General features: G+C 39.0%; 2 protein-coding genes across 3 annotated transcripts in view; one reads left to right on the top strand and one right to left on the bottom strand.

Annotated features, from left to right (window-relative positions):
* The window catches only part of col28a1a (collagen, type XXVIII, alpha 1a), a 41,521-nt gene extending 31,118 nt beyond the window's left edge, over nucleotides 1–10,403 (top strand). Inside the window, exons 23-35 of the mRNA XM_016674476.1 lie at nucleotides 1,815–1,883; nucleotides 3,013–3,081; nucleotides 3,178–3,246; nucleotides 3,383–3,451; nucleotides 3,556–3,624; nucleotides 3,823–3,891; nucleotides 4,001–4,081; nucleotides 4,308–4,343; nucleotides 4,420–4,456; nucleotides 4,670–5,224; nucleotides 6,168–6,316; nucleotides 7,364–7,607; nucleotides 9,619–10,403. Of these exons, the coding sequence (XP_016529962.1) occupies nucleotides 1,815–1,883; nucleotides 3,013–3,081; nucleotides 3,178–3,246; nucleotides 3,383–3,451; nucleotides 3,556–3,624; nucleotides 3,823–3,891; nucleotides 4,001–4,081; nucleotides 4,308–4,343; nucleotides 4,420–4,456; nucleotides 4,670–5,224; nucleotides 6,168–6,316; nucleotides 7,364–7,607; nucleotides 9,619–9,791 (1,689 nt within the window). The 3' untranslated portion in view covers nucleotides 9,792–10,403. The remainder of the gene's footprint in view (nucleotides 1–1,814; nucleotides 1,884–3,012; nucleotides 3,082–3,177; nucleotides 3,247–3,382; nucleotides 3,452–3,555; nucleotides 3,625–3,822; nucleotides 3,892–4,000; nucleotides 4,082–4,307; nucleotides 4,344–4,419; nucleotides 4,457–4,669; nucleotides 5,225–6,167; nucleotides 6,317–7,363; nucleotides 7,608–9,618) is intronic.
* Nucleotides 10,404–13,303: 2,900 nt separating this feature from the next.
* c1galt1a (core 1 synthase, glycoprotein-N-acetylgalactosamine 3-beta-galactosyltransferase 1a) overlaps nucleotides 13,304–15,890 on the bottom strand; it is an 8,381-nt gene continuing 5,794 nt past the window's right edge. For both annotated transcript variants that reach the window (XM_007558460.2, XM_007558461.2), the window contains one exon: nucleotides 13,304–15,114. In XM_007558460.2, the coding sequence (XP_007558522.1) occupies nucleotides 14,947–15,114 (168 nt within the window). In that variant the 3' untranslated portion in view covers nucleotides 13,304–14,946. The remainder of the gene's footprint in view (nucleotides 15,115–15,890) is intronic.

The following is a 15,890-nucleotide window of genomic DNA, read 5'->3' as shown; positions in this document are numbered from 1 at the left end:
CCTGCGGAGCTCCGACATCACTGACCACCCCACCCCACCAGACAAGACACTGCCCAGACGGACAAACTGTGGCCTGCCAGTCAGGTAGGCCACAAGATAAGCAAAGATGGATGAATTCCATCATTGGCTGTCTGCCTGTTTTTCTATTGGCTGTGGCAATAGCCAAAAACTAACAGTAATAGCTAAATATTACTAATGAGAAATACAAACATTTTACAAACATCATTGTAATGGTATAGATGAGTTCTGGCCTTTAATGTTCATTCAAGATCAAAGCTCAGCACAAAAAGAGAGGAAAACTGTGTTTGTATTCAATTTATTTACATTTTTGGTTGTAATAATACATCTTTGGCAGTAAATTCTTTGATTTGGGAGAGTCTGCTTATTTCCCCCTTGTGATGCCACAATTGAAAAGAAAATGCATTTGTAGAATAAGGATCAGAATTAATTGGAGTGAATGTTGGAGCCTCTCTGGCTCCAACATTCATCCACAGCATTTTGCACTCAGATGTGTTGTTCACATGTCTGAATACTCTAGACCAGTGTTTCTCAACCCTGGTCCTCACTGCCCCCTTGTCCTGCATGTTTTAGGTATTTCCCTTGAGCCACACACCTGAATTGTATCTCTGTGTGATTAACAGGCTTCTGCAGTACTTGATGGTCATGCAATCATTTGAATCAGCTGTTCTGGAATAGAGGCACATCTAAAACATGCAGAGCAGGGGGGCGGTGAGGACCAGGGTTGAGAAACACTGGTCTAGAGCAGTGTTTCCCAACCCTGGTCCTCCAGACTGACTGCCTTGCATGTTTCAGATGTGTCCCTGCTTTACTACACACCTGATTCAGCTGATTGCAGTTCAGCAAACACCTGCCAATTGAAATCCCTCGACTGAAGCAAAAAACCACCTAAAACATGCAGGGTAGTGTGGCTTCAGGACCAGGGTTGGGAAACCCTGCTGTAGAGCAGGGATCCTCACATCCAGGCCTCCAGAGCCAGTACCCTGCAGCTTTTAGATGTGTCCCTTGTTCAACTCACCTCAAATGGCTGCATTACCTCCTGAGTACAGTCAGGCCCTCCAGAGTTCTGCTAATGAGCTGATTATTTGACTCAGATGTGTTGAAGCAGAGAGTTCTGGGCCCTGGAGGTCTGGATCAGAGGATCCCTGCTCTGCTGATGGAAACTTTCTGAGCATCCAAAAATGGTCATAATTAATAGCCTTACTTGTTTTTCTACATGATCTCAAACAAATGTGTAGCACATTTCCCATTTCACCAAACAATGACAGTAGTAAAAGGATAGACATGTTTTTTTAATTCAAAATAAGATTCATATTAGTTATTGTTTTACACATGTCTAATGCTTGTCAAAAGAAACCATTAACTTTGTTCCCTCAGATGTGAGTTAAATGTTATGCAAAGCAGGAAGGTCACTGATGCATTGTGAACTTCTCTCAACCATCACTGATTTAACAAGAGGGCTGTTAGGATTTCTTTCACATTTTTTTAGTGCTGCCTTATTTAATTTGGCTCCTAATGACATGAGTATGAATTTTTAGAGGTGAAAGGCCATAGAATCATAACACAGAACCAGTGACAATCTTGTTTACTTCAATTATCTAACACCCTGACCAAATTGGTGATTTTTAAAAATACAAATAGATATATTTTAAAGAGTATAATGACCTTCCCTGTGATAACACTGATATGGTAATTTCTGCATTTACCGTATATAGAATCACCAACCTTTATGTAGGTGGTGTTTGTACTTGTGTTTTTCCTGTCATGAATCCTTTTGGTTTTGTTGTTCCTGACAGGGAGAGCCAGGCCCCGTGGGACCATCTGGACCTGTTGGAGAGCCTGGAGTGGGAATAATTGGACCCAAAGTAATATGATCACAGATTCTAGTGATTATTTACCCATTAAAAACCAACAAAAAAAAGACTTAAGAGTGATGAAACTAAAGGCAAATGTAACTAAATTTATGCATCATGTGTTTGTAGTTTATTCAGTATAAAGGAGGTACAGAACTTTAAAAATACAGTTCTGTGGAGGATTTATTCAAAATTGGCAGGCAAACAACGAGGTACCTGTTCACAGGGGGCCTTTTGCCTGTCATGCTCTGGGTCTGCCTGGCAAACGGTTTGGTTTCCTCACCTGCTTATCCACTGACTGACTGTTTGACCGGTAAAAAAACCAGATGACCATCCTGTACATACAGAGCTGCCTAAAGCCTTGAATTAACCATGTCTCAAACAGGAATATTAAACTGACATTTTCTTGGGTTTTCTTCAGCTTAACTCAGGTACCTCTACATGTTCCTCTCACAGCAAACATTTATTCTGCTAATCAGATCCACTCTACTAATCACATTTATTTAGGGGTCTGAGTTTTATTCTACTGGACTCCACTGTTGCTCTGGGTTCTGCCTGGTTTCCTTTGTGTTTTGTCTAAGTTTGCTTTTAGTTTTTTTTTTCATTAATGAGGGAAATATTGTATATATTATTGTTTATACTTCAACACCAGGGAAAAATACTGCATATATCAAACTTAACTTAAAAGAAATTAAACTTTGACGCCTTGAAATTGGGCTCTGTCTCTTTAAGAAGCTCCTGCTCTTTCCGGCACTCCCCCATCAGCACATTGTCACAACACCTTCAGATTCTGCCTTTTACAACCATTCTTATGAGTGTTGGACGGTATGATGAGCTCAGCTGACTTGCAGAGTTATTCCTGCAGTCGGAGGTTTGATCCACGCTCCGTCCGTCTCAGACGTTGTCTTTGGGTAAGACTCTTCACCTGCCTTGCCTGCTGCTGGTGGTCAGGGGGCCCACCACCAGCAGGCAAGGTCCTGATGACCATCAGTGTGTGACTGTGTATGTGTGAAGCACTTTGGAGTTACCTGGACTTGAAGAAGCGCTATACAAGTATAGGTCATTTGGATTCTTATCTTTCATCTGCAGTAGACCTGTTGATTCATGTTGGTGTTCTGACTGCTTCCTACTCCATCGCCAGGGAAACAAAGGTAGTGTTGGACCTGTTGGGCCACTGGGGCCAAAGGAAGACTCTGTTCCTGGACCTGAGGTAATAGAAGGACAGTGGGGTGTACTAAAGTCACATTTTGCATAGTACCTACAGTGTCAGAGGTTAGTGTCTAAACATATTTGACTCCATCTCCAGGGTTTGCCAGGTTTGACTGGACTAAGAGGAGAAATGGGACCTGAAGGAAAAGGATTACCGGGAGCAACGGTGAGCTGTGTTTTATAAATTCATAAACTACAATAAAGTTTGGAAGGTATTTTTACAAACTACTATACTGGAGAGTTGAACTGCCTATGAGGTGGATGTGTTCAAATTGTGTTGTTTTGTTGACTTTTTTTGATAGGGTGAAAGAGGCTTACCGGGTGTACCAGGACCATCAGGACCTCCTGGAACTGGACTTCCTGGGCCAAAGGTCAGAGTGGGAATTACAAAGATGTGTGTCCTTTTGAAGTGTTTCATTTTTTTTTTAATTATAGAAACATATTCAATTGTTTCCTTAATATCTTTGATTTACAGGGTTCTACAGGACAGCCTGGCCCACCTGGCATGCATGGGCCTCCAGGAGAAGGACTACCTGGACCAAAGGTATGAAGGAAACAGTAATGGGGTCTGAATGAGAGTCATGTTGTTATGTGAGAAAAGGTCAGAACTTTGGACCCAATCAGGGTGGTTAATTCAGACATTTTGAGTGAGTCATTTTTCAGTTTGGCCGACTGGCCTTCAGTCTTCCATGTGATCTGACGCATTGGACAGTCTGACCAATCCGTCCATCTTTATCTCCAGGGCGAGCATGGATTTCAAGGTCCAATGGGACAAAGAGGGCTTCCAGGAGCAGATCTCTCAGGACAGAAGGTACAGTAACTCTGAGGCTGCAGGTGGGAATAATTTCATACCTGACTTCTGCTGCGTTCACTTACCAGTGCTCCAAAATGCTATCATAAGGAAAGCTTTTATGCTTCAGGGTAGTCAAGGATCTCCTGGACAAAAGGGGAAAAAGGGAGATATGGGGGACCTTGGACCACCTGGCTCTCCTGGAAATCCGGTAACATGACAGGTTCAGTTTGTTTAAAGGGCCAGTTTATTAATCACTATTCAATCTATGATATCAGGCTGTTTTCTACACTTATTCATTTTATGCCGATCTAAAATTTCTGATTGGTATGTATTAGTGTTTTTCCACATAATATATAACTTTATTTTTTGTTTTTTTTTCTGACAGCCTATATTCCAGTCATGATATTGTACATAACCATATTCTGATCCTCTAGGGGAGACCTGGAGAAAAAGGAGAGCCGGGACTTGCGGTTAGTACCAGACTGGGACAAACGGCTTAATGAAGGACTTCTGGGTTTCTTAAATATTTTTGTTTCCCATCCACAGAGAGATGAAGTCATCCAGATCATAAAGGAAATATTTGGTAAAACTCTGAAGGGGTGTATGTTTAAATAACTGTTGTTGTGTTAGCAGGAAATATTCAAGTACATTAAACTTGATCTATCATGTAAACTGTATAGTGAAGTCAGAAAGGTATAAAATTATGACAATGTTTTTTTTTTTTGTATAAATGTATAAGTCTTATCTGTGTACGTAAAGGTTTTAAACCCTTAACTTTTCCCTTTCCGCGTGCTAGGATGTGGCGTCATGTGCAGAGAGATTCCACTGGAACTGGTATTTGTGATTGACAGCTCTGAGAGCGTGGGCCCGGAAAACTTTGAGGTAGTTAAGGACTTTGTGAACGCGATTATTGACCAGTTCACTGTGAGCCAGGAGGCCAGCCGCATTGGGGTGGTCCACTACAGCCATCTGAACACGGTGGTGGTCGACCTGCAACAGCAGTCCAGCAGGGAGGAGATCAAGGCTGCTGTCAGAGCCATGCCCTACCTGGGCGAGGGCACCTTCACCGGCAGTGCCATGCTCCAAGCCAGGAAGGTGTTCAGAGACTCTCGACCCCATGTGAGGAAAGTGGCTGTAGTTTTAACGAATGTTCTGTTAGATCAGCGTGATCTGGTGCAGTTTAAAGAGACAGCCTCAGAAAACCATGCAGAGGGGATTGAGGTGTTGATCATAGGTGTGGTGAAAAAGACTGATCCTCTTTATGAAGAGTTCCTGAGTGAGATGAAGACTGTTGCCTCTGATCCTAAAGAAGAACATGTCTACATTATCGATGACTTCCTATTGCTGCCTGGTGAGTTAATACACAACAGTTCCTTGTTATTGTTCTAAAGTGTGTTGATTATTAAGAAGACACAATTTCTGAAGTTCATTTAAGAGGTTAGTTAAAAGGGTCATACAAACAACACAATCAAACGTAAATATCACATACATGCACCAGGTTTATTTTGAAGGTTGTGAAAATCAGTGATCTGCTTGGAAAGTTGTTTCTGTGATGCATCAGGCAGAGGATGTCTGATAGAACAGACATGACTTCAGTCGTTTTCGTTTTCATTGTCATTGTAAGAGTCAATGCCTCAGATCTCAAACAAAAGTCTGATTCAGTAAGCACAACACTGCATGTAAACAGTAAGCATCAGTTGTTTTGCAAGTTGTTCACAAGAAAATATGGTCCAGTTGTTAAAAACCTCTCATGCTAATTAGTTCTTATTTTGGGTGCAGCTAAGAAAACTACAGACATAATTCAACACGACGTATCAGAAGTTTATTTGTGGATTCTGTATTTTGAGCATTTAATGTAGTTGTTATTAAGAACCTGATCTTTTACATTTAATGACGGAAACAACCTTACCAGCATGCATAGTTGTATATTAAAACAACCAAAAATTTTAACATCTTTATCATCCAAAGTCCTTCCTTTAACCCATTCCTCTCCTTGATCTAAAACCATTCAGCATTCCTCTCTCGAGGAATGGCTCTCCTGAGGAATGCTTGAGTTGTAAATCTTTTCACATTAGCTATTGTCATGAGAAACAAAATGTGTTTTAGTAAGTAAGTAAGTGAACTTTATTTATATAGCACCTTTCACAGACATAAAAATCACAAAGTGCTTTACAAAAAAGGAAACACATCAATATTAAAAGAATCTAAAATCAATGAACAAAATTAACCAAAAGCCAGTCTGAACAGACTGGCTTTTCATACAACTTTTTTTATTTTTTTTATTTCTGACATAGTTCTGGAGAATAATATTCTGAAGCAGATTTGTGATCGAGATGCAGCGGCACCATTTAGTCCAAAATCGTTGTTTTCATCTGTGGAAACCCATCCGAATGGACCGGATGACATCGAGTCTAAAAAGATCCCAGAAGCAAAAAACACAAGGGTAACATTGCTGTCATATTTTGTATTATTATGGTACTTGGCTAAAAAGCATTAAGCCACCATTTATGATCGTGTATTGTATGATTAAACTATAATTTAATAGAACTCATTATTTGCTATCTAGCTTACATACCCTTCACTCTTTCTGAGCAGAAAATCAGTCACAACATGGATGTTCTTTGGGCAAAATTTGCTAAATGATTTAAAGCAGGAAGAACGAAGCGTGGTAAAAACCAGCTGCTTGTTCTACACTTTGCTTCATTCAGAAGGTCTGGACCCACAGCTGTTAGTGTTTTATATGCATCCTGTATTTTAATAATTAAACACCAGAAATGTTCTGCTGTGGATTAATACGCCCAGTGGAAACCATCTCTGCGCCACCATAGAAGCTAACGTCATTAGTCCTGCTTATATCCACTCTTATGGGTACAGCCAATCAGCACCAAGCAAAATGACTGGGGCTCTTTGATTGGCTGCTCTGCAAGTAACATTGTGATTAGGTATTTCATCATCCCAAGCTGCATTTCCTTTAGATTATTTTCCATGTATACAAAAATCTGCAAATAAGCTAATTTTCTTTGGAGTTCAATTCCACTGAACAGTCCACAAATACTGAACTGTGACTAGGCGACTATAACAAATGCATCCTGCAATGGCCCTTTTGTTCGATGGTGGGTGCAGTCAACAGATCAAATTACACCAGGAAAACTGTCAAACTGTAAATAGGGCGTCACTGTTGGTCTGTTTCCTCCATCATATGGAAATTTGATAAACCTGATTTATGATTTAATCCAACAAAGCTAACAAGTTTTACCAAGAAACTTTTTTGTGTCCTTTGCACATATACTTGTGTGGCACAGAAAGAGAGCAGATGGCATATAAAAACAATAATAATAGGGCACAGTCGGTGAACCAGAAGGGCCTGTTTGTGACTCTGTTGCTATTTTCTACATGAATGAAGTGCTGTGATGATAGCACTGGAAAAGTTGGTGACATGGTGAATCAGAACCTGACTCTTTTGTTCTTTTGCTCATCCGTTTCCCTCTAGCCACCTGCTCCACAGCCCACTGAGTCACTGTGGCCTCATGAGGACCAGTTTGACCCTGAGGTGACGGTGGAGCCCTCCAACAAGCAGCCAAGTCTACCATTTACCCCTCATGGTGAGAAGGGAGAGTCAGGGCAGAACTCTGTGGTGCAGCGGCAGAGTCCGACTGACTGGCCAGGTGAGGTGGAGAGCTTTCATACAACCTTTGGCCCTCCATCACCAACTCTGACTGTGTCACCTCCATCAGGTAAATAGCAGAATCATAACACACTAACATGTCACACCCCTGGTTAAATTCATATACCTGAAAAGAAACAAAAAAGCTGAAGAGATTTTATGTAAGTTTGAACAGATTGAGCTCTGACACATACAGTGGCCACACATCTGTATGTTCCTTATACACGGAGGAGAAAACAACTCTGAAGCCCAAAGAACAGATGTTACATTGGGTTTACATGAGAGATAATTCACTTAAATCCTAGGATCCAGTGTAATAAAAGTCAATAAAGCATAACTGAAAACACAGAGTCTGGTACACATCCTCTACAGCAGGGGTGGCCAAGTCCAGTCCTCGAGAGCTACCATCCTGCAAGTTTCAGATGCATCCCTGCTTCAACACACCTGAATCAAATGAATGGCTCTTTACCAGGCCTCTGTAGAGCTGATCCTGGTCTGTTGGAGTAAGGATACTTCTAAAACTTGCAGGATGGTGGCTCTCGAGGACTGGACTTGGGCACCCCTGCTCTACAGTCTCCAGAAGATGGGCCGTGTTTGGATCTGAGTGAATGCTGCGCTCCTTCCTCATTACAGCTGGTCACCACAGACACTCTTCAGCACCAAAATACATTCNAGAACTGTTGTGACATAGTTCTGGAGAATAATATTCTGAAACAGATTTGTGATCAAGATGCAGCTGCACCATTTACCAGGGGTGTCCAAAGTCGGTCCTGGAGGGCCGGCATCCTGCATGTTTTAGTTCTCTCCCTGGTTTAACGCACCTGGATCAAATAATGGCTCATTAGAAGGCCTAAGAGGAACATTGACAAGCTGAAAAGGTTGTTACCACCACCAGGGAGAGAACTAAAACATGCAGGATGCCGGTCCTCCAGGACCGACTTTGGGCACCCCCGATAGACAAAAATAATTTTTTTCTTCCAGACGTCTCAGGTCTACTCTGCATCCCCAAAACCAGAACCTGTGGTTCTGATGAAGGAATTTGACAAAATGTAATCTTCATTGCTTTCTTTATAATTGATGGCTGCTCTTTAACTGCCATGTTGCTGAAATGTTCCGTACAAATAAACTTGACTGGACTAGTTCTTGTGGTTAATTTGAAGGAACTGCAGTAGATGATTGAACTGCAGACGTCTGGGAGTGTTTGGGTTAATGATTCATTTGTACAGTTTTTTTTTCAGGTTTAGAAATCATATTTTCATATTTTTTGTTTTATTTTTAAAAATCACAAATCATGAAAAATAATTTTTTGTCACAGTGTCATACTTGTGACAAAAATGTTGCAAGTATATTATTTTTGTCATACTTGAAGTCCTCCCTGAAGTCATAATGGATGTATTTTTACTTTAAAGTCTTTCCTCTGCCTACACCTCCCAGAATGCTGTGTGGTTCTGGATCAGAGTTCAGGTGCCCAAAGTCGGTCCTGGAGGCCCGGCATCCTGCATGTTTTAGTTCTCTCCCTGGTTTAACGCACCTGGATCAAATAATGGCTCGTTAGAGGCCTAAGAGGAACATTGACAAACTGAAAAGGTTGTTACCACCACCAGGGAGAGAACTAAAACATGCAGGATGCCGGTCCTCGAGGACCGACTTTGGACACCCCTGACTGTTCTGTCAGTTGCATTATGTATTGATATTACTCATGTGTCTGTCATGATATACATAGTTATTGATTTATTGCTTATTAATAATAGTGTGTTAGATAGGCTGTAAGTGCACCAAGCATCTACTGCCAATTGAGCTGGTAAATTACTGCAACCGGTTTTATGTGTGTGACTGTGGAGCAGAGGTGTAGCTAAATGCTACCACACTGGTTTGGGAATCGGTAATTATTGAATTGTAAAATGCTTGAAAAGGGAAGGAAGATTAAGTTTTAGTTGATTAAAGGTTTATTTAGATCAGTGTAGATATTACTAGTTTATTTGCAAACTAGCTACCAACAGATAGGTTATGTACATATTAACCTGCCACATTGGATCAATCCACAATCCACCAAAACAGTTATCATCTGCTTCATCCTCCAGGTGGGGGGTGCAACCAGCCTCTTGAACCTGGTCCGTGTCGGCAGTACAGGACTAGGTGGTACTACGACCCGGAGGCCAACGCCTGTGCACAGTTCTGGTATGGCGGTTGTCAGGGCAACACAAACAACTTTGAGAATGAAGCCAACTGCAGGAATACCTGTGTCTACACGTAACAGGCTGTGTAGTGGAAAGTTGGGCTTGGTGCTAAGCAGATTCCATTAGTTCCAATAACAGCAACATGAATGAGCAGTGCCTGAAGCAATACCTGTCATGTTCTGACTGCTGAGGGAAACATGTTGCTGCTATCTGAAATCTGTTCTCACTGAACTTTCTTTGTTCCTTTCTGTTATGGCTGTTAACTGACTGTTGACTTGAAAATCTGGTCCTTCTACAGACTCGTAATACGGCCCAATGGAAGCCCATCTCCAATGCAATGGAAAATATATATATTTCATAATCATATATATAAGATACAAGTAGCTATCTCATAGTTATGACTTAGTTATTAATTATAAGAGTTAAGCTTAAGTACTAGTTTAAGCACAAGTTTGAATTTTTTTCATCAGTGATGGAACTGGCCTTCATACACCCTGTAGTTTCAGCTTGTTTTGGTCTCAACTTCTACCTGCTATTCAGGCTAACATAAAACTTTATTCATGTTCTAAAGCTTCACCAGTTTACCACTAATGGTGCTGAGTTAAGCCGGGTCAGACATTTCACTGAATTCCAATTATATTTATAAAGCACAAATTCAGGACTAGACATCTCAGGAATATTACAACAGATATTACAAAATCTGTTGAATTCTTGTCAAGTTAAACACAAAGTAGTTCATTTTAACTACTTTGATTTATCTGTATCTGTCTTTGGTCTAATTCAAGTAGAAATATTTTCATGTAATGCCAGCTTGCAAAAATGTGTAGAACAAAGAAAACCAACATATTACATCAGATCTACAGGAATTTCAGAAAATACAAATAAAATAAGTCAATATCCATTTTTGTGTAACTAAGTGACAAAAAGATTTTAAATGAGGCCATGCTGACAATAGCAGCATGTTTCCCTGAAAGCTGAAGTCTTTAACATTCAGCAATTCATGTAATAGACCAACACAAACTAGCACATTACTTAGAAGTCTTGACTGCAGTTTTCCGCAAGTCATAAAGGCGACACAGCAGAATTTGTTCTATGGAACCAAAATGCTACATGTGGTGGGAAACTGTGTGATTATGGACTGCCTTAGACCAAAAAAAAAAAAAAAATCGGTAACACTTTTATTTGAAGGGGTGTGCATAAGACTGACATGACATTAACTGTCATAAACATGACATAACACCTGTTATGAACATAAAGAAGTCTTTATGAATGTTTATGACAGTTGTCAAGAATTGTCATTTGGTAAATAATGACACTTTTAATGCAAAGTTGCTCTAAAAGTTGCATTAAAAGTCCATTAAAAGTGCCAACTTTGTATGATTTTGTAAATGATGATAATTGAATGCAAAGTTGGCATTTTAATGGGCTTTCAATGCAACTTTTAGAGCAACTTTGCATTAAAGTGTCATTATTTACCGAATGACACTTCATGACAACTGTCATAAACATCCATAAAGACTTCTTTATGTTCATGACAGGTGTTATGTCATGTTTATGACAATGTCATGACAGTCTTATGCACACCCCTTCAAATAAAAGAAGATGTTAGAATGGCCAAGTCAAAGTCCAGACCTTAATCTGAGATTCTGAGAATTCATATTTCCTCTAGAAATGTGACATTCATTGACACTCTCAAGTCAATTTGATTGACAATGAGCTATTAAAAAAAAGAAGGTAACATTTTCAGCCTGTAGATGTTCAAAGCAAATGATCAAAGTTTATTTGTACAGCACATTTCAGCAGCAAGGCAGTTCAAAGTGCTTTACTTCATAAAAACATAAAAAATCAACAATTGAAACATTAAATTTTTCCAAGTTGGTTGTGGAAGTTTGTTCCACAATACATATAATTATAACTATGCACTGCTATGTGTTGGTCATTTACCTGAAATCCCTGGAAAATAATTGTGGTTGTAGTTTAATAAAATGTAAAAACCTTTAAGTGGTGTGAATATTTTTGCAAGTCACTATCTTTACTGAATTCTGTATAGTTGCTAGTGTTAAGGAAGATTTCTCTGAATTAGTTAATTTTGGAAAAAGTTTGGCTCTCTCTCTCCCTTTATGATCCCGGGTCTTCTCGCAACGGCCACATGTAGCCACTCAGAAGAAACAGCAATGCGTGTTGATGTCACAGAATTGCAGAGTTTAATCCAAAAGAAGACAACGCATAAAATTACAACAGAACAGCAGAAAAACAGAGACATACATTCATTTACCTGACAGACATGGAAAAAAGAAGGAAAGAAAGAAAAGCAAAGACGTCCAAAGACGTCTTTGGAGAGTTGCAGGAGCAAATCTGATCTTTTACTTCTGAGGAGAAAGTTTTATACTCAGGGCGTATTCTTATCTTTAATTTATTCAAATAGGCGTATCTTTGCTCATCCAACCAGGAGCTATCTCTGACCCTTTATCTGAAGCCAGGAACTCCTGCTGTGTTTACGACTCTCCACAGATGGGTGTGAAAGTTGGAACTTCTACATTTTGTTTCCCACACAGACAAAAGGCCATTCAAAGGATCCTAGCAAGCAATCTGCTGTAACTACAGGTAACATAAAGGTCAACAAGCCAGAATAAGTTACTGATTTTAAAACTACAATTAGGCCATTTGAATCAAGACATGTTAAGTTTTAAAACTAGCTTATTTTAAATTTATTTTCTTAACACTACACAATAGACAGATGATGAGGTCACCATCTCCGTAAAATGAAATTACTAAATAAATGACAAGTTTATGTCAATTTATTAAACTAATTAATAAAAACTGCAAAACAGAATCGAGATTCTTTTACTTGCTCTTTAAACATGATTTTCAATATATACAAATTTTTCATGCGTATAAAATATTTTATATTTAGGGAATTACAGTATGGGAAATATTTTTGGTCTAGCTGGTTTATTGTAAAAGTGATTATGTATGAGTACTAGTATTTTTACAAAATGTTTACATAAAGTTTTATCCATTCTTATACTTCAGTTTGTCGTCAGTTGGCAGCAGCTTTATGGTGAATGATGCATGAAAAACTCCTCATTGTAAAATGTCTTTTACTGTTTATCCTTGTGTATGTGTCTGAAGGAATAGCTTACAGATGAGCAAAATAAACTTTTTTTATATAGTGATAATATTGTCTAGACTTTGTCCTTTTTCAATCCAACAACCTTTACTAACCACGGGTGCTCTTTTATGCTTCGTATCAGGAAATAGACCTTGTATTCCAGACTTTAATAACGTGTCCATGGCAGTATTATACAGCTTGATCTTTGAACACGTCATATAATACGTCGTGTTCATATTTCACAGTCAGGACTGTGAAATATTGGAGCACTTTCCAAAACAGAGGGCATCGTGAGCAAACAACCTGATGCAGAAATATTGAAGCAATATCTAAAGACCTCAGAAATCTAGATAAAACCATGCCCCAAACAAAGTTTGAAAAGGGATAAAAACCCTAAAAAAAAGCATCAAACTAAGTACTAAAGGGATTAAGAAGGAAGTCTGAATACAGATATTCACACAAAAACAACAGAGTTCAGAATTTTGTCATCCTAATGCATCATTTTGAGTTTATTGCAAATTTTCCACAAATATGGTCACAAAAGGATTATCTCAGTTCAAGAGAAAAAGTGGCTGGAGTTGAAAAGTCAGGCATGAGCATGGAAGCCAACAAACCTGACCCGATGCCACCGGTTCTGCCAGTAGGAATGGGCCAAAATCCCAGCAAACCATTGTGAGAAGCTCATTGATGAAATGTTTGACTGATGTCATACAGTTTTAAGGAAACTATAAGAATAACTTAGGGAATTCAATATCAGAAACAAAAACCTAAAGAAGTACAGAAAGTTGAAAATAAAATCTATAAATAAAAACAATCTGTCTCCCACCTTGGATTTTAGCAAACTTTGGTCATTTTAACTGGCCTAAAACAGAAAAATGTTAGTCTACTTTATTGTCAGACAGTAGGAAATGAAATCTATTCATTTCTTATGTGCTATGTTCAGACATTTCCAGTACAAACATCCAGCACGTTTGTACAGTAAATTTCTGGTTTCAGTGAGTCAACGGGAAAACTGGAATCATTTCATGGGAATTTGATACAACAGAAAGAATAACTGTATGATGACTGAAGTTCAGTTCCATAAATGGTCTCATTGTTATTGAATTAATAATATAATCTCGTTGTTTACTCTCTCAGGGTTTCAGAAGTCAAACTGCATACCAAACAGAAACACATGCATTAGGTTATCTGTTTTCAAAGCTGTGCTCCTATATTTTTTTTATGTTTTTTTACTTTATGGCAGATGAAAATGGAGACAATTTACATAAGCATTTTTTTCTGATATTAATAACAGGCCTAGGATGTCAAAATTTCCATTTACCCTCACAATGGGAAAAGCAAGACAGGGAACCAATAAGAGTAAAAGTAAAAAACAATGCACCTCCGTTAAGAGAAGTCACAATAGGTTTGCACTGCCCTTCATAGTTCTGATCTTTCTGTTGTAGTTGAGAAGTTTAATTTTCCCATTATGTGTTAAATTTTCTGTATCCTTGGATCTGTATTTGGTAGGTCGGACTTCAGGTGACAGTGATCGTCTCCCTGGATATTAGAAGAATATATAGCAGAGTTCTTTGATCATAAGTGAAGCATAAAGATACCAGGATCAAAAGGGATGTTTGCTTTAGAATTACGTCCAGGATGTTTTTGTTGTTACGGCTTTTAGACAAACACAATGAGACTCGACAGTTCAGGACTGAGAGTCCAGGTGGCTTGATCTGCTTCCCTGCCTTTTCTGGAAGCTAGGAAACATTGCTGTAGTTTACCAGAAGGGTGTATTGGAAGTCTAATTATTCCTCCACTAATGTTTGACTAAATGACGTTAAGTGTTATCTCAGGCTCAGAAAAATGTCCAGATCGTAGCCACACCTGGGCAAAAACCTCTTTGCTCTCGTTCTCGCCTTCTTTCTTCTTATCTATCCTTTGCTGTCTTCTCTGTCCTCCCCATCTCTTCTTCTGTGTCATTCCAGTGACTTCACACTCATTAAAGTAGCCACTTTAATGAGTGTGAAGAGGGATCTGGACCCTTTTCATAATGATCCACATCCCCAAGCACAAGCCCTTTCCTCCTCACTCATCCACTTCACCCCACTTCTTGATCTTTTCCCATTCCACTCATCTTCTCATCCTCCTTTGTTAGTTTTGTTGTTCTCTTCCACAATTTCTTCAGGCCTGAATCTATGTAAGTATCCATAGGGTCGCAGATGGTAGGTAAAATACTCCAGTACATACTGCTGAACAGGGTAAATGTAGTGAAAAGAAACAATAAAATCTGAGCAGCAGTTTGGACCCTGTAGAGATGAGGAAACAGAAAAAGGGAAAGGAAACATTTAGTAGCTTCCTGAAAAACAGCCGTTTCATAATGTTTCATGTAGTTTTGACTCAAAACATGCAGTGTGAGGTTTTGGATATAGAAAACAGAAAACATCATGCAGAGAACGAATGACCTCTGGGAGCAGAGGCTCGTTTTGGATTATTATTACTATTTTAATTTTGTTAAGGTTCAGCTTATAAAATCATTAATACTGTGTTTAATATATTCAGTACTTTAGAGATTTCTACGTCCAATGGGAAAAATGACTTTAAAATGTTAATTTCATTTCATTCAACCGTAGCATGAACACAAAGTTCACACGTCTTTAACAACCCAAGTAATCTGCACATACAGAGGAATCAACATAACTGAGCCTATGAATGAAGTTGTACATCAGAAGAGCACAAGCAATAAGTACTGACATTTTGAAGAAAAGGCACTGCCAAAAAGCTTTAAATGTAAATATAACTAAAATCAGTCGTCCTTTCTTCAGTGCAACTTGTGAGCTGGTTTAGTCCTAACTAAAGCATTTCCAAGTGTGAAGAAGAATCTCATCATAAGACAATGTTGTTTGAGAAAGGGATAAAGCCTCCAACATACACTCTGTCATGGGCCAAACAGGATTAATGTTTATTCATAAAATTAAAACGTCCCTCCTTAACCCTTAGGAGTCAGGGGTCTAAATAGCTGTTTTGGTCTAATTTTGAATTTACCCTTATATTTTCACCATAAAAAACTATTTACCTTGCCTTA

This window comes from Poecilia formosa, unplaced genomic scaffold (genome assembly GCF_000485575.1).
Source record: "Poecilia formosa unplaced genomic scaffold, Poecilia_formosa-5.1.2 Scaffold96, whole genome shotgun sequence".
Taxonomy (NCBI): Eukaryota; Metazoa; Chordata; class Actinopteri; order Cyprinodontiformes; family Poeciliidae; genus Poecilia; species Poecilia formosa.
Note: the sequence above shows the minus strand (reverse complement) of the source record. Positions and strands in the feature narration are given on the sequence as shown.